We start from the raw sequence: 18,884 nt of genomic DNA, 5'->3' as shown, positions 1-18,884 counted from the left end.
AGAGGGGGAAAATTCAGCCACACTACCCAGTCTTGATGGCTATTCTGTGACCCCTACTGGAAAGTGTGTGGATGAGAAGCATGCTGGGTGAGGACTTGGAGGGCAGGCGGTACCCATGGAACCCAATATTGAACCATTTCCTTCAAGGGCACTAACCTGAAGCAAAGTTCCTCCCTTGTCAGGTTAACGATCTTCGAAAAGAATTGGAAAGTAGGAATCAAAGCTCAAAGGGATTGAAATCCCAGCTGATAGCCCGGCTGACAAAACAGCTGAAAACTGAGGCAGAGAAAGAAGAGCAGAAAGAATCAGAGAAATCAGAAAGAGAGGATGAGGAGGAGGAGGATAAAAGATCAGAAGATGACAAAGAGGTAGGATGAGCAAATCCTCTGTACTTAATTTTCTGCTGAGTGTGACATTGTGTCTTCAGGGAGTTGTGTATGGAGAGGCGTTGGCAACCTGCGGGCATTGTGCACGGGGCAGTGCCGGCGCTCTGCAGGGGTTGTCCGCGGGGTAGTGCCGGTGCTCGCTGGGAGTTTTATGCAGAGCAGTGCCGGTGCTCGCTGGGAGTTTTATGCGGAGCAGTGCCGGTGCTCGCTGGGAGTTTTATGCGGAGCAGTGCCAGTGCTCGCTGGGAGTTTATGCAGGGTGCCGGCGCTCGCGGGGAGTTGAAGGCCATCTCCTGCTGGATCCCCTCCTTCTACCAATCAGGCGGTAGCTGTGGTAAGTATCATCAACTCCATTTCCAGGTAGTTGAAAGAAGCTCAGTACCCTGGAGTTGGGGGTAAACCCTTTTGGAGAGTTTTCAAACCAACTGCAGCATTTTAGAAGTGAGTGCAATGTTTGTTGTGAATTATGTAATCTTTTTGTTAGAAACCTTATTTGAAGCACTGTGTCCTCCACTTACTGATAAAAACAAGTTGGCGGCTGAAATGAAGTTGGAAAAGTATTTTGAGTGGTGTTGAGTGGTGATGCTGAGGACATTAAGCAGTGAACTGATACAGTTCACCCAGATTATGAAGGGATACAATAGGGAAATAGAGATTATTTCATTGGGTCAGTGAGACCACCATTCGAGGGCATATCTTTCGAATACTCCCAAAAGGAGCTAAAGTTCAGATCAGGAAAAAAAATGTCTTCATGGTATAGTTAGAAGGTAGAATTATCTGCCATTATTCGTTGAAGCATTGTTCATAACTCCTTCAAAAAGGAATTGGCTAGATGCTTGAAAAAGAGGAATTTAAAAAAATATATGGGGAGTGAGCAGGAGGATGGGATTAAAGTGGTTGGGATATTAAATGGTGTAGGGAGTGAAACTGAGAGGATTAGGTTTGATCACTCATGGACAAAATTACTGGCACAAACATGATGGGTTGCATGTCTTGTTTCTGTGCAGTAACATTCTTCGCTGCATTAGTCTTCAAACCTATATATTTGGCATCTGAATTTCTTTTGTCCTTTCAGGAGGAGGAGAGAAAACGCCAGGAAGAAGTGGAGCGTCAGCGACGTGAAAGACGCTACGTACTACCTGATGAATCTTCTGTCATTGTTCATCCTAACTGGACTGCCAAAGGTGGAAAGTTTGACTGTAGTGTCATGTCTCTTAGTGTGCTCCTAGATTATCGACTGGAAGATAATAAAGAGCATTCTTTTGAAGTAAGTGCCTGTGTTTTCAAAAAAAAAGTAGTCTTATCGGTTACTCCTCTCTCTTGAGAGCTCTGAGCTGTTGGGTTTCTCCATCTATTTTCCTGAAGAACTCGTCTGTTTGGGATTCCTCTCTCCTCTGCGCTCTCCCCGCTTCAATCCATGCTGAAGTAGGTTTAATGGGTGTCAGTGCCCACTGGTACCTTCTTGAAGAAGCCATTATTTATGTGTGTGTCTCTACAGGCTGTCCAATTACAGCCAAGTCCATACCGGTCTTCACCCAGTGTCTACATGTGGAACTTCAACAGGCATCTCTGGATAGTAATCAGGAATAGAAACTTGGGCTTTTGTTTAATTCATTCACTGGATGTGAGTGTCACTGGTAAGGCTGGCAGTTGTTGCCCATCCCTAAGTGCCATTGGGCAAATGGTGGTGAGCCACCTCCTTGAACCGTTGCAGTCTATGTGGTGTAGGTACACCCACAGTGGTGGTATGAGGGGAGTTCTGGGATTTTGACCCAGAGATGATGAAGGAACTGCAATATATTTCCACGTCATGAAGATGTGTAACTTTGAGGGAAATTTGCAGGTAGTAGTGTTCTCATGTGCCTGCTGCCCTTATTCTTCAAGGTTGTAGAGGTCATGGGTTTGGAAGTTGCTGTCTAAGGAGGCTTGACATGTTGCTGCATGGTACACGCTGCTGCCACTGCGCCAGTAGTGGAGGGAGTGAATGTTTAAGGTGGTGGATGGATTGCCGTTCAAGTGGCTGCTTTGTCCTAGATGGTGTCGAGCTTCTTTAGTGTTTTTGGCGCTGCACTCATCCAGGCAAGTGGAGAGTATTCCATTGCACTCCTGATTTATGTCTTGCAGATGTTGGATAGGCTTTGGGGAGTCAGGAAGTGGGTTACTCGCTGCAGAATATCCAGACTCTGACCTGATCTTGCAGCCACAGTATTTATATGGCTGGTCCAGTTATGTTTCTGGCCAATGGTGAACCCCAGGTTGTTGATGATAGGGGTTTCAGCAATAGAAATGCTGTTGAATGTCAACAGGAGGTGGTTAGACTCTATCTTGTTGGAGATGGTCATTGCATGGCGAGAATGTTGCTTGCCATTTATCGGCTCACATCTGATTGTTGTCCAGGTCTTGCTGCATGATGAAATGGACTGCTTCAGTATCTGAGGAGTTATCAACAGGACAGAACACTGGGCGATCATCAGTGAACATCCCCACTTCTGAGCTTAGGATGACCTTAATCAAGCAGCTGAAGATGGTTGGGCCTAGGACACTATCCTGAGGAACTCCTGCAGTGATGTCCTGTTGCTGAGATGATTGACATCCAACAACGACAGCCATCTTCCATTGTGCTAGCTGATGGCATGTTTAGTCAAATGCATCTTGATGTCAAAGACAGTCACTCTCATTTTACCTCTGGAAGTCAGCTCTTTTGTCCATGTTTGGACCAAGGCTGTAATGATTCCTGGAGCCAAGTAGTCCTGCCGGGGTCCAAACAGCATTGGTCAGCAGGTTGTTGCTGAGTAAGTGTCACTTGATAGCACTGTCAACAACACCTTCCATCATTTTGCTGTTGATCGAAAGTAGACTGATGGGACGGTAATTGGCGAGATTGAATTTGTCCTGCTTTTTGCGTACAGGACATATTTGGGCAATTTTCCACATTGTCTGGTAGATGCCAGTGTTGTAGCTGTACTGGAACAGCTTGGCTAGGGGCGTGGCTAGTTCTGGAGCATAGGTCTTTAGTATTGCAGCCAAGATGTTGTCAGGGCCTTTGTTGTATTCGGAGCCTTTGCTGTATCCAGTGCCTTCATCTGTTTCTTGATACCATGTGGAGTGAATCAAATTGGCTGAAGACTGGCATCTGTAATGCTGGGGACCTCAGAAGGATGCAGAGATGGATCATCCATTCAGCACTTCTGGCTGAAGATGGATGCAAATGCTTCAGCCTTTTCGTTTGCACTGATGTGCTGGGTTCCTCCATCATTGAGGATGGGGATATTTGTGGAGCCGCCTCCTTTCAGTTAGTTGTTTAATTGTCCACCACCATTCACAATGGCTTTGATCAGATCTGTTGGTTGTGGGATCACATATCTGTCTATTGCATGCTGCTTCTGCTGTTTACCATGCATGTAGTCCTGTGATGCAGCTTCACCAGGTTGGCACCTCATTTTTATGTATGCCGAGTGCTGCTCTTGGTATGTTCTCCTACACTCCGCCTTGAACCAAGGTTGACCCCCTGGTTTGATGGTAGTCATAGAGTGAGGGGTTATGCTGAGCCATGTGGTTACAGATTGTGGTTGAATACAATTCTGCTGCTGCGCTCCATGGAGACCCAGTTTTGAACTGCCAGACCTGTTCTGCATCTATCCCATTTAGCGAGGTTGTGATGCTAGACAACTTGATGGAGGGTCGACAGCAGCGGCTAACCCTCGATTCGAGGATGACGTGTATTCAAAATCGCGTGTTGCTGCCATAGGTCTTCACGTGATTGAACAGGCCAATTCGCGACCTGCAGATTTTTGGGCACATGGGCAGGATGTCCCACGAGGTAGTAGGATCCAAAGTGCAGGATTTGCTTCCACCTCTTTCCTTCTCTGCTGTCACTGTGCCTCATCATTAAGGCGTTTGGACTCAAAGCATGATGCAACTTGATGGACGAGTGTCACCATTTTGAAAGGTAGCAAGCTCCTCCCAGTCATCAATGTCTATGCTACTGCGCTTCAAATAGAGCTTGAGTGTCTTTGAAGCGTTTTCTTTGTCTTTCCCTGGAACACTAGCCATTTGAGAGTTGAGAAAACAGGACCTGGCGGGGGAGATGGATTTCAGCCATCCGGCGCTGACTAGCTTTTTACTCTAGATTTATTTAATTGATTGAATTTACGTTTGCCGTGATGGGATTTGAACGCCTCTTCAGATCATTAGTCCAGACCTCATGAATTCCAGTAACATAACCACTTTGCAAACGTACCCACACATGTGGACCTTCCAGTGGGAGTCTTTGGACAGTAGACAGTAGTAAAAACTTGGGCTGATTCCATTGCCCCCAACACGGGACCGACACTGAGGCCAATTTTAGCGCTCCTCCTGTGATTTTTTTTTATATATATGCCAGTGTAATGGGTTTCTCTGTGGCATTGTTTTCCTTGCAGGTCTCCCTATTTGCTGAACTGTTCAATGAAATGCTACAGAGGGACTTCGGTTATCGAATATACAAAGCGCTGGTTACTCTCCCAGATAAAGACGATAAAAAAGAAAAAGACAAGAAAGATCGAAAAGAAGAGAAAAAAGAGGGTGAGAAAAAGGAGAAAAAAGAAGAAAAGGATGAAGAGAGCAACGAGCCAAAGATCAAAAGGAGAAAATCAGGAGATGAGAAAGATAAAAAAGAAGAGAAGGATGGGCGAAAGGTACTGTATAATGCAGGCTATATGTTGTAAGCGTAAGCAGTTCAATGAGTACCATGTATGGTATGTTTCCATTAAACAGGGTATGAATTCAGTTAGTTAACCATCATAGTCATAGTACCAGGATCTCTGTGCAACAATGGTAGGGTAGAATTGCCAGTTCTGATGAAGGGTCACAAATGTTAACTCTGCTTCTCTCCACAGATGCTGCCAGACTTGCTGAGTATTTCCAGTATTTCTTGTTTTTATTTCAGATTTCCAGCATCTGCAGTATTTTGCTTTTATTATCGGGTAGAATTGAGGATTGAATCAGGCTTAGCTATGTTCCTCTGTAGTTGAAAAGCCTGGCAATACTCAGTATCTATCCTCACATGAAGGATGAGCAATGTACATCTGAAACCCAGGGGGCCACCTGTGCCCATGTTGGTGGGACAGCTGGGGGCTGCCTGTGCGCACGTCAGTAGCATTTCCATTCTCCCTGGACTTAGTCCCATCTTGGCTACTTATACCTACCTATATTCCCCTTGTATGAGCAGTCATCCAGCTCCCATTTGACTGATGTAATTGATTGGCAAGGCATTCCACATTCTGATAAATAGGGGCTGAGTTTTATGTGCCTGCCGCCACTTTCGGCGGCAGACGAAGAAAACAGCGTGTCATGGAGCCGCCGCAATTCTGAGCGCGCCGGCTCATGTAACTAGCCTGTGCGCAGGTGCTGACGCCATTTTTAAAGATCTGTTAGACCTACAGGCTAATTGAAATATTTAAAGTAAAGTGAATTAAAATAAATAAAACATTTCCTTTGCCCCCCTCCCAACCCCCCCAATAACAATTAAATTATTTTCCCTCCCCACTCCGCCCCCACCCAAAGCACTTACCTTTACTATCTGACCTATCTTCCCCCCACCCCCCGCCCCACTACCCCCTCAAACTGCACAATCTTTCAACTACAACCCTTCCCACCGTCCCCTACACCTATGACATTAATTTGACCCCGGTTCCACCCAGCACTGATAAACTTACCTTCCCCTCCCTCTCCCCATCACCACCACCAGTGTGGCACCTTGTTTCCCTGGACAAGAATCCGAAGGCACAGGAGTGCTGACCACCGGGCTGTAGATTGCAGCGGGGTATCTGGCGGAGACCTGAGCTTCATTAATTCATTAATTTTAATTTATTTATATATTCAAATTGGGGTCCCATCTCTGAGTGGCGAGGGTCCACCACGAGACCTCGCCGTCGCCAATAATATCAGGCCGGTCCCTCCCTGCATCAGGATGCGTGGTGACCCTCTCTCGGAAGCATCTTTTAGGCCCCCCCTTGCCGCCATGGAATCTGACACCTGGGGGATAACAAAATCCAGCCCCAGGTGTGTGAAAATGTTTTTTTCATCTGCCCATTTGTACAATCATAGTCTCACATTCTCAGTGTTCCCACCACAGGGCCTGGTTTGTGCTCACCTCATCTGTTCCTTTTATCATCTAACCTACGCCTTTTGATCGATGGATATAACATACATATAATAAATCTATGCACACATGTATGTTAAATGTAGTTAAGTTTTCTAACTTAAATGTTATGCAGTCAATAGTCTGAAACTAAACAAATCACGTTAATGAAACATTACAGAAAGAAGAAAAAGACAAGGATGAGAAAAGTTTAAGAAAACGGGACGATTCTAGGGAGGATGAGGAAATGGAAGATGGTGCAACCCAGGACGATTATGATCCTTTGGATGCAGAAGATGCTGAAGATGAAGATGAAGAAGGTAAAAGTTGTAGGAATGCTGGTGGATCTCAGTCAGGGGATTACACATTGCTTTGGGATGCTGTGGGATCGGGAGAGGGGAGAAACCAGACAAGGATCCTGCTCCTGTTCACTACTCTGACACCTCTGCTGGAAAGTGCACGTCTGTGGAATTGGGGGAGGACTGGATTGGGCTCAACTGTGATCCTTCCTGCAGCTGATCAACACGAACTGTCTGGGCTCTCACATGAAGAGTGGGCTTTTGTGTGAGGTACATGAGGGCTACTGGTGTTATTAACACTTTAAACAAGTAAGAATATGATCCTTCACATTTCTGTGGCTTAGCAACACAGCAGACAAAATGCTTAAATGGTGAACTTTGGAATGTTGTATGAGGTCATTCTTGTTTGATTGTGGGTATGTATTTGATTCTAGAAGTCTGTAAAATCAATAATGGTGCTCTGAGTGTTTAAAGGCTGGAAAGTGAAGAAAGGATGATGGTATTTACCCATCAGTAAATGTTTATCGGTTTTGAAAATTGAGACGTAAATTTCTCATTAATTATTGACATTAAAAAGTATAAATCAAAAATTAAAAAGCAGGAAGTAAGGTTAATGTGGACAGGGTGGTGGACAAGCAATATTTTATCTGTGGCATTACACAAAGGAAATATGCCAGTGTATGCTGCCTACAGTGTGACATCTGAGGTGTGACAATTACAGGAAGTCCATGCAATATGCAAGTCTTTGATTGCAGTGCATTTCCTGTTTCTCCTGTGTCACTCACTTTTGTCAAACACTGACACACTTTAATTAGTTCCAAATCTATAATAATGACATCTAACAACAAAATAAACCAATCAAATTACTTTATCCTTCAAATATCTATTTCAGCCATTTTTTTTTCCCTCTAACTCAAATATCCTGCCCTCAAATATCTCAGAAAAAGACCTAAAAATGATGCATTTCATACAAATGTACCGAAACTTGCCGAGAGATTGCTTCCCTTACTTTGGTTATATTCTTGGGCCTCAGCCTGTCTGACTGCACTACCTCCCTCTCTGCACCCTAATAGTGTGGCTGATCCCCTAGCTACGAAACCTCTTCACCATGACCCACATTTACTGGACTGCTCTTTCCCCATGTATCTCAATATTTTCATCTTTATTTTAATTCTTTATTCATGCCTGTTTTCTGAAGTTTTATCAACCTCCCTATCCTGCTATCTAGTGATTGTTATACATGCTCCAGCTATTGAGCATCCTACTCTCTCCCAAACCACAGCCCTTGCTCTCTCCTCTCTCTCTCGTACCCAGACAATGACAGGTGTGGGTCACCGGACTGGAAAATTACCCACTGATCTAACAGGGTGACCTGCGACAACAACCAGAGGTTCCACTGACCTACCAGCTGACTCCATTGTCGGATGTTCCCTTGCACTCCTTTCCCTAAGAGTCCATTACAGTGTTATTCAGCTGCTTCACATGGCTTAAGTAATCCACTCATTCACATTCATGCCACATCTTTCACACACAACCACCAGTACTTCCAGTCTCATTTCCCAGGGCTTTATCAATGGCGAGATGGTCAATGGCCTCGTTGAGCTGTACTATGGTAGACTTGCTGTCCAGCTCCTCCATGTCTGGAGTGGCGCTGAGAGCTTCTTCAGTGATGATGTTCTCCATTGCGTAGAATTCGTGGTAATGCTTTTTTTTATTCATTCGTGGAATGTGGGCATCGCTGGCTATGCCAGCATTTATTGCCCATCCCGAATTGCCCTTGAGAAGGTGGTGGAGAGCCGCCGCCTTGAACTGTTGCCGCTGTTAGGAAGGGAGTTCCAGGATTTTGACCCAGCGACAGTGAAGGAACGGCGATATAATTCCAAGTCAGGATGGTGTGTGGCTTGGAGGGGAGCTTGCAGGTGGTGATCCCATGCAACTGCTGCCCTTGTCCTTCTCAGTGGTAGAGGTGGCAAATTTGGAAGGTACTGTCTAAGGAGCCTTGGTGCGTTGCTGCAGTGCATCTTGTAGATGGCACATACTGCTGCCACTGTGCGTCGGTTGTGGAGGGAGTGAATGTTTGTGGATGGGATGCCAATCAAGCGGGCTGCTTTGTCCTGGATGGTGTTGAGTTTCTTGAAGTGTTATTGGAGCTGCACCCATCCAGGCAAGTGGAGAGTATTCCATCACACTCCTGAGTTATGCCTTGTAGATGGTGGACAGGCTTTGGGGAGTCAGGAGGTGAGTTACTCGCCACAGGGTTCCTAGACTCTGAGCTACTCTTGTAGCCACGGTATTTATATGGCTAATCCAGTTCAGTTTCTGGTGAATGGTAACCCCCCACCCCTAGGATGTTAATAGTGGGGGATTCAGCGATCGTAATGCCATTGAATGTCAAGGGGAGATGGTTAGATTCTCTCTTGTTGGAGATGGTCATTGCCTGGCACTTGTGTGGCACGAATGTGACTTACCACTTATCAGCCCAAACCTGGATATTGTCCAGGTCTTGCTGCATTTTTACACAGACTGCTTTAGTCTGGGTGATGAACATGGTGCAATCATCAGCGAACAGCCCCATTTCTGACCTTATGATTATTATTATTATAATAATATGACGTTATTATTCTGGAGTGACTTGAGTGACCTCCAACAAGCAAAACCATCTTCCTTTGTGCTAGGTATAACTCCAACTCTGATTCCCATTGACTCCAGTTTTGCTAGGCCTCCTTGAAGCCGTACAGAATCAAATGCTGCTTTGATGTCAAGAGCAGTCACTCACCTCGCCTCTGGAGTTCAGCTGTTTTGTCCGTGTTTGAACCAAGGTCAGGAGCTGAGTGGCCCTGGCGTAACCCAAACTGAGTGTCACTGAGCAGGTTATTGCTAAGCAAGTGCCACTTGATAGCACTGTCATGACACCTTTCTTCACTTTGCTGATGATTGAGAGTATACTGATAGGGTAGTAGTTTGCCAGGTTGGATTTGTCCTTTTTGTGTACAGGATATACCTGGCCAATTTTCCACATTGCTGGGTAGATGCCGGTGTTGTAACTATAATGGAACAGCTTGGCTAGGGGCGCGCCGCGTTCTGGAACACAGGTCTTCAGTACTAATGCCGGAATGGTGTCAGGGCCTATAGCCTTTGCAGTATCCAGCCTTCAGTTGTTTCTTGATAGAATCGAATTGGCTGAAGACTGGCATCTATGATGCTGAGGACTTCAGGAGGAGGCTAAGATGTATCATCCACTCAGCACTTCCGGCTGAAGGTTGTTGCAAATGCTTCAGCCTTATCTTTTGCACTGATGTGCTGGGCTCCCCCATCGTAGAGGATGGGGATATTTGTGGAGCCACCTCCTCCTGTTAGTTGTTTAATTGTCCACCACCAGTCATGACTGGATGTGGCAGGACTGCAGAGCTTAGATCTGATCCATTGGTTGTGGGATCGCTTAGCTCTGTCTATCTCATGCTGCTTACGCTGTTTGGCACGCAAGTAGTTCTGGGTTATAGCTTCACCAGGTTGACACCTCATTTTGAGGTATGCCTGGTGCTGCTCCTGGCATGCCCTTCTGCACTCCTCTTTGATCCAGGGTTGATCCCCCAGCTTGATGGTAATGGTGGAGGATATGTCGGGCCGTGAAGTTACAGATTATGGGTGAGTACAATTCTGCTGCTGTTGATGGCCCACAGCACCTCATGGATGCCCACTTTTGAGTTGCTGGAAGTCTATCCCATTTAGCACGGTGGTAGTGCCACACAACATGATGGGTATCTTCAATGTGAAGACGGGACTTTGTCTCCACAATGATTGTGTGGTGGTCACTCCTACCAATACTGTCGTCCACAGATACATCTGCGACAGGTAGATTGGTGAGGACAAGGTCAAGTATGTTTTTCCATATTGTTGGTTCCCTCACCACCTGCCGCAGACTCAGTCTAGCAGCTATGTCCTTTAGGGCTCGGTCAGTAATGGTGCTACCAAAGTACATTATGCGCCCTTGCCACCCTCAGTGCTTCCTCCAAGTAATGTTCAACATGGAAGAGTATTGATTCATCAGCTGGGGGAGGGGTTAGGTGGTAATCAGCAGGAGGTTTCTTTGCCCATGTTTGACCTGATGCCATGAGACTTCATGTGGTCCAGAGTCAATGTTAAGGTCTCCCAGGGCAACTCTTCAGCTGTATACCACTGTGCCGCCACCTCTGATGGGTCTGTCCTGCTTGTGGGACAGGACATACCGGGGGTGATGACGGCAGTGTTTGGGACGTTTTCTGTAAGATATGATTCCATGAGTATGACCAAGTCAGGTTGTTGCTTGACTAGTCTGTGGGACAGCTCTCACAATTTAGGTACAAGCTCGTAAGGAGGACCTTGCAGGATTGACAGTACTAGGTTTGCTGTTTTCATTTCTGATGTCTGGGTCGATGCTGGGTGGTCCGTCCGGTATCATTCCTTATCGACTTTGTAGCGGTTGGTTACAACTGAGTGGTTTGCTTGGCCATCTCTCAGAGGGCATTAAGCGTCAACCACGTTGCTGTGGGTCTGGAGTCACAAGTAGGCCAAACCAGTTAAGGACAGCAGATTTCCTTTCCCTAAAGGACATGAGTGAACCAGATGGGTTTTTATAACAATCAACAATGGTTTCATGGCCATCATTAGACAAGCTTTTAATTCCAGATTTATTTATTGAATTCAAATTCCACCTTCTGTTGTGGTGGGATTTGAACCCCTGTCCCAAATGCAATACTCTGGGTCTCTGGGTTACTAGTCCAGTGACAATACCACTACGCCTCCCCACCTTGCTAGGTCCAGTGATGCTCGCCCCTGTCTTTGTCTTCAAGGAAGCTGATTTCATTGCTGCATGGCCCGTTTCTTAATTTCTTCATACATCCCTCTGCCACCCCCGGATTCAGCAGCAGATTGTAAGCTGTTGCAGAGTTTCAACCAATATTGATTGATGCAGTGCTGAGCAGTCTACTGAGATTTGATACTGGCAGCTCTGAGAGCACTTGGGTTTGTTTGGTGGGGAATTGTTTGTAGTTCAAGAAGGTTCTCCTCTTGATTGCAGTACCTGACTCCATTTCGGTCCAGTATGCTTCAAACCAATCAGCATTCCTCCGATCTCTTTTCCAGTGCAGAGTTATAGGTGGATGTGCAGATGATCCCATTTTGACACCGCACTCGGGCCTTGGGCATTGTTGTCCCAAAGAGCCTGATCAAGGATGTTAAGGAACTCTTGGTTCTTTTCTGGGTCAGTGGTACGGCAAGTGTTGATCCGAGGATGACCTGTCTTGGAGTGGTAAAGCTTCCTTGACTGAAGCCTGACCTTGCTACACACTGGTCAGTGTTACAATCAGCACTGTAATAGCTGCGAGTGATGAGGACCCTGTTAAGGGTGATACATCTGGTGATGATGAGGTCCAGCTGGTGCTGGTGGCGTGATCTCCGATGTCTCCAGGACACCTTGTGGTACGGCTTGGTTTGGAACTAGCTGTTCATCACAGAGAGTCCATGGTGACAGCATAGCTACAGCAACCTCTGTCCATTTTTGTTCATCTTGCCAATTCCCTGGTGTCCTATGCCTGTTGTCCAAGCTGTGTAGTCAGTAACCACCCTTGCATTGAAGTGCCCTAGAAGGTACTGGGAATTCTGCTGAATGCAGCGAACTGATCCTTGACATCTAGGGTGGAGGTGAGTGTAAGGGCATAGATGCACATGAGATTAACTGAGCCCGCGCTTGTTGATGGGCAAAGTGTAAGAAGTCTCTCTGGACCTTCTGTGGAGGGGTCAATCATCGTAAGTAGTGTTTTTTTTTACTGCAAAACCCACCGCATGCTCGCGCATTGCCTCTTGGGCTGCCAGAAAAAGGTGTAGTGTTTTGCTTTAAGGGATTGTCTTTGGGTGAGCTTAGTTTCTTGCAGTGCAGCAATGTCCACATAGAGTCTTGTAAGTTCTTTGTCAATCACATCTATCTGTCTTGCATGATTCAATGATCTGCAGAATGTCGTTAGTAAGGCCAGGATGCATGATCCTTACTTTCCAGCTTGTGATGCGAAAGACTGGTGTCTTTGTTAAGTTTGTCTTGCCTGATGCATAGATTATCGAGCTGCCTGTCGAAAGATGACTCTCTAAGCTCCAAGCACCCATTGAGGCAAGCAGGTCATGGTGGGACAGCACCTAACTGACTGGGGACTGCCCAGCTTGGGGCGGGCGGTAGCTATCCAATGAGACGTGATCTCTCACTGTTGGAATTAACCCTTGGCTCTCATGCTCTACGCCAATCGAGCAACAGTTTATAACCGGTAACTATTGCTTCCCTTGTGCCAATGTAAATGACAAAGCTAGAGTGTCCTCTTCAGGGCGCAGGCATGGGCAAATAGTATGGAGACCCTGAGTTGCCCAAGCATCAGGACTTCCCCCTCAGCATTGCTAGTATTGTCAAAAGGAAAGGGAAAGACCAGTACTGTTAGGTACCAGCTCTGCTGCAGGAGTTGCCAGAAAGCATTTTCTGTCGGAGTTTGCTCCCTTAGCTGCCTTCTCTCCCAAGACATCCACAAGGCAGTGAGGCTATTTGCCCATAGCTGGAGGTCTGGTTCATGGGTTCCAGTGCAGAACCACACACCAGTAGGCCTGCATGCCAAGCGTCTGGGGCTAGGTCTCCTCCAAGTCTGGGACTACAGGGTACCCAGTTTATTTGGGGTTGCCACTTGGAGGCATTATATAGGGTTTGCTGATGGAGAGGCTATGTACTGGCAGGGAGAGGCTTACACACTTGGTGCTCTCTTTCACAGTACTTGTACTGCTAACCAGCAGTGAGAGGTGACAAGCAGACTAACCGCTATGCACCACCCACTAGACTAACACACTTGACACATCACGTTAACTGCAGACACATGCTGACATCTCACCATGGCTCATAATCTGTACTTTTTTCTTCGCTCTGTGAAACTCCTAGGGACATTTTTCTATCTAAAATGCAAGTTATTGCTTCTTAACTGCAACCAGAAATTTACAGGTAATCTGCAAAGTTCACTGGGAAAAGAACAATTTACTCTGAGTGATCTTAGCCTGTGTTTGATTATCATGTTAGCCTGCCTGGCTTTAGAGACAGGTAACCTTAAACACAACTTCACCTTGTCAGCTGTTGTGCGTTAAATAGTATTACACTCTTGTCCATATAATCCAATTTTACAGTGAGTGACTTCACTCGAGATATTTTATTAAATTTTATTCTCAACAGATAGAGATGAGGAAGAGAACGGCAGAGATCGAAAGGATGACAGACGGGAGGGAACAAAGAGATCCAGAGACAACACTTCCAAAGAGAAGGTGCAGAATCAGTTTGTGACTTGGTGCTGTCAGCAAGATTTTGGTGAAGTGGGATGTTGCATTTGCGTTAATTTTTCCACACTTGAACTAATGAAAAACACCCATCAGGGCTTTTGCAGATTTTGTCTGTCCAAACTTGGGTTGTGTGTGGAGAGAGTAATAACAGGGTGCAGTTTTGTTGAGTATAGATGTGCCATTGGTGATGGTAGTGGGACAATGGTAAGTTGACAACTTTGCAGATGAATTGAGAGTATGACATGAGACTTATTCTGGTTTACGTGTGATCATCCTTGTACTGTGCTAGTGCCAATGCACTAAATAAGTTCAGCAACAGTACCGGCTAAAAGTTCAGTACGGGTCAAAAATAAGCACTTTTTCCAGGCTATGTTCATAAAATCTTGACTACAATTGTTTTGACTCTTTAAGGAAAAGAAACAGCTGTTCACACACAACAAGGATCTTCTTCTCGCTTTTGTTTATTTTGATCAAAGTTACTGTGGTTTTCTGCTTGAGAAAGATCTTGAAGAAATCATCTACACTCTCGGACTCCATCTTTCACGTGCGCAGGTACAATTCCCCTCATAAAGAGTTGAATTTACACTATCACAGTGCAGGAAATGCCTATTTAAATGATGCAGTGCTTTACAGCCATGAACAAAATCCACAGGAAAGTAAAATGAATCTTAGCTAAGTAAGCAAAAACAAGAATAAACTGTACACAAATTCAGAGCAGTGGACTGTCCGACAGATCCCAGACAGCACCCTGGGAGAAATTCTGTGTTGTAGAAATTTTGACAGTCACAAATTATCTAAGCACCCCGGACTAGGAAAAGAAAAAAAATGGACTTCCTGTTGCTGGTGGAGTCCAATGACTCTAATTACACTCCCTCGATGTCTCCATTTATAAAGTCATTATCTAGCTGAGATTTAAAATCCAGATTGTCCCAACTTCTATTCCAGGTCTTCGCTGTGTTAGCTGATCCAAGCTGGGGCGACGTTTGGCCTTAATGCCCCTGGGTTAGAGAGGGAAACTTCAGCCACTCCCACTTGCTGTACAGTGATTCCTGGTGTACTGATGTAAGATGATAAACAATGATGTTGCCTCCTGTAGTTGGATTGCCTGCAGAAACTCCATATCTATGTTTATATCTGAATAAGAGACACTTAGCGAGATAGTGAAGAGCTGCCAGTACTTATGGAGCAATAACCCAACAAGAATCGAGACCTTCAGAAGAAGGGAGGGGAAGAAAGATCGGTTTTCCTGTACTAATCATGTGTTTCTTATTTTTATTTCCAGGTTAAGAAGTTAATCAGTAAAGCGGTGCTGCGAGACTCTTGCCTGTACAGGAAGCTAACTGATGGCCCAAAAGATGAAGTAAAAGTGACCGAGAGTGAGGTGGAATGTGATAATTTGTTGGGTACTGTACCTCCTTCAATTCATCCTCTCCCAGGCCATAACAATTGTGGAACTACTCCTTCCAATTCAGGCTTATTATGCCCAACACAAGAACCAGCTCCTAAAGACAAGCTATAAACTGAGGCTGAATTTGGTGAGGGTGCACTACCCACACATGTAGTTGCAGTGCCTGTGAGGTCAAAGGCAGCAATGTCCTAGACAGTCGTAGTTACCAAATTCAGCCAAAACACAGAGAAGGGGTCGAAGGGTTTCCCACGCTCACCCTGGCCGGAAAGTGCAGTGTAAGCGGCAAACTCCGGGAGCAACAGCAAGTATTGGGAACTCTCAGAGCAACTGTAAATGGAGGAAAAATGGGGACTGTAGCTTGGGAGAGGGGTGGCGAGGGCTTGGCAGAGGGGCAAGCGAGAGGCGGTGGAGGGAATGGGGCAGCGGCAGAAAAGACAGATCCCTGAGCTACAGGCAGCGAGAATGATGATGCCACCACACACAGGCGCAAATCAGTATTGGCACCGGCAAACTGGTACACACCAGTGACCGCAGTGGTGGGAGAAACTGCGCATGCGCCGGCGACACAGTGTGAGCCGAGTGCACTTGTGCAAAGGCGCCTGGCCAATTGGTGTCAGTATACAGTAAATGGCAGAACCCTTAGGAGTATTGACAGGCAGAGAGATCTGGGCGTACAGGTCCACAGGTCACTGACAGTGGCAACGCAGGTGGATAAGGTAGTCAAGAAGGCATACTGCATGCTTGCCTTCATCGGTCGGGGCATAGAGTATAAAAATTGGCAAGTCATGCTGCAGCTGTACTGAACTTTAGTTAGGCCACACTTAGAATATTGCGTGCAATTCTGGTCGCCACATACCAGAAGGACGTGGAGGCTTTGGAGAGGGTACAGAAGAGGTTTACCAGGATGTTGCCTGGTCTGGAGGGCATTAGCTATGAGGAGAGGTTGGATAAACTCGGATTGTTTTCACTGGAACGACAGAGGTGGAGGGGCGACATGATAGAGGTTTACAAAGTTATGAGCGGCATGGACAGAGTGGATAGTCAGAAGCTTTTTCCCAGGGTGGAAGAGTCAGTTACTAGGGGACATAGGTTTAAGGTGAGAGGGGCAAAGTTTAGAGGGGATGTGCGAGGCAAGTTCTTTACACAGAGGGTGATGAGTGCCTGGAACTTGCTGCCGGGGGAGGTGGTGGAAGCAGGTACAATAGCGACGTTTAAGAGGCATCTTGACAAATACATGAATAGGATGGGAATAGAGGGATACGGTCCCCGGAAGTGCAGAAGGTTTTCGTTTAGGCAGGCATCAAGATTGGCGCGGGCTTGGAGGGCCGAATCGCCTGTTCCTGTGCTGTACTGTTCTTTGTTTTTTGAGTTAGTGATAAACTGAAGCTTAATCTCCTGCCTAGAGTAATGTAGGATAGTGTTCCCTGGACGAACAATAGACCTATTTATTGTCTCTGGGCTTGTAAATAGGCTTTCCAATGCGTGCCATGCCACCTCAGCTAATAACAATCATACCAGACACTTTCATAACAGACTATAAGATCCAAAGGCTCACTCCTGAATAGAGTCTTTTACAGAAATTAGTACCTGCCAATTATTAAAGTCAGTTTGTACAGTACAGCTTTGAACCAGTTCATGAAAGATTAAAGCCATCAGTTGAGTTCCTTTAAATGGCATTCTTTGCAACTTTCAAGAAGCAGATAGACGAACACTTCTTGAACAGAGTAGCTGCCCAACCCTAATAGTTCAATCTTTCTTGGAACTACGTTGGTATCTTGCCCATCGACTGGCTTTTGCCTCTTTACTTGTTACCATTATTACCAAAACCATAATTAAATCAGTTATCCAATTCTTGTAACCATAAAACCTTTTGATACTACAGACTCTGAGTCAATCAGTTAGGACTTTGGACACATGCATTAAGGCACGGCAGTGGCCACCTAGGGCGTCTGGCAAGTGCTAGCTATATTGGGCCTATCACAATCAAACAATGTCAGGGCTTAATAACCCAGTGGTGCATGCTAATTGTATGTAACACTTGGGACTGCTTAGTTATTGTGCTTCCAGATACAATGGGGGGGTTTAAACTAAATCAGCAGGGGAATGGGAACCTAAATTGCAGTGCCAGTGTACAGGCTGTTGAGAGTAGTGAGGTAGGGGATAAGGTTACAGGGACGCAAGAGGGCACTGGCAAGCAAGAACTTGGTTTAAAGTGTGTCTACTTCAACGCCAGGAGCATCCGGAATAAGGTGGGTGAGCTTGCAGCATGGGTTGGTACCTGGGATCCTGATGTTGTGGCCATTTCGGAGACATGGGTAGAGCAGGGGCAGGAATGGATGTTGCAGGTTCCGGGATTTAGATGTTTCAGAAAGAACAGAGAAGAGGGTAAAAGAGGGGGGGGTGTGGCATTGTTAATCAAGGAAAGTATTACAGCGGCAGAAAGGACGTTTGAGGACTCGTCTACTGAGGTAGTATGGGCCGAGGTTAGAAACAGGAGAGGAGAGGTCACCCTGTTGGGAGTTTTCTATAGACCTCCGAATAGTTCCACAGATGTAGAGGAAAGGATAGCGAAGATGATTCTCGACAGGAGCGAGAGTAACAGGGTAGTGGTTATGGGGGACTTTAACTTTCCAAATATTGACTGGAAATACTATAGTTCGAGTACTTTAGATGGGTCTGTTTTTGTCCAGTGTGTGCAGGAGGGTTTTCTGACACAGTATGTGGACAGGCCAACCAGGGGCGATGCCACATTGGATTTGGTACTGGGTAATGAACCCGGCCAGGTGTTCGATTTAGATGTAGGTGAGCACTTTGGCGATAGTGATCACAATTCGGTTAGGTTTACCTTAGCGATGGGCAGGGACAGGTATATACCGCAGGGCAAGAATTATAGCTGGGGGAAAGGAAATTATGACGCGATTAGGCAAGATTTAGGATGTGTAGGATGGGGAAGGAAACTGCAGGGGATGGGCACAAACGAAATGTGGAGCTTATTCAAGGAGCAGCTAATGCGTGTCCTTGATAAGTATGTACCGGTCAGGCAGGGAGGAAGTTGTCGAGCAAGGGAGCCGTGGTTTACTCAAGAAGTTGAAGCGCTTGTCAAGAGGAAGAGGGCGGCTTATGTTAGGATGAGACGTGAAGGCTCAGTTAGGGCGCTTGAGAGTTACAAGCTAGCCAGGAAGGATCTAAAGGGAGGGCTAAGAAGAGCAAGGAGAGGACACGAGAAGTCATTGGCGGATAGGATCAAAGAAAACCCTAAGGCTTTCTATAGGTATATCAGGAATAAACGAATGATAAGAGTTAGAACAGGGCCAATCAAGGATAGTAGTGGGAAGTTG

At 46.0% G+C, this 18,884-nt stretch overlaps 1 protein-coding gene across 3 annotated transcripts in view; it reads left to right on the top strand.

The window, feature by feature from the left end:
- ccar1 (cell division cycle and apoptosis regulator 1) overlaps positions 1-18,884 on the top strand; it is a 74,737-nt gene that overhangs the window by 43,744 nt on the left and 12,109 nt on the right. For 2 of the 3 annotated variants that reach the window (XM_068052402.1, XM_068052401.1), the window contains exons 16-22: positions 168-368; positions 1,462-1,653; positions 4,808-5,062; positions 6,689-6,827; positions 14,035-14,123; positions 14,550-14,690; positions 15,421-15,541. In XM_068052402.1, coding sequence (XP_067908503.1) covers positions 168-368; positions 1,462-1,653; positions 4,808-5,062; positions 6,689-6,827; positions 14,035-14,123; positions 14,550-14,690; positions 15,421-15,541 — 1,138 coding nt within the window. The remainder of the gene's footprint in view (positions 1-167; positions 369-1,461; positions 1,654-4,807; positions 5,063-6,688; positions 6,828-14,034; positions 14,124-14,549; positions 14,691-15,420; positions 15,542-18,884) is intronic. The other variant, XM_068052403.1, reaches the window with a different exon arrangement.

Source organism: Heterodontus francisci, chromosome 20 (assembly GCF_036365525.1).
Source record: "Heterodontus francisci isolate sHetFra1 chromosome 20, sHetFra1.hap1, whole genome shotgun sequence".
In the NCBI taxonomy this organism is placed as follows: Eukaryota; Metazoa; Chordata; class Chondrichthyes; order Heterodontiformes; family Heterodontidae; genus Heterodontus; species Heterodontus francisci.
This window is presented reverse-complemented; position numbering and strand designations above follow the sequence as displayed.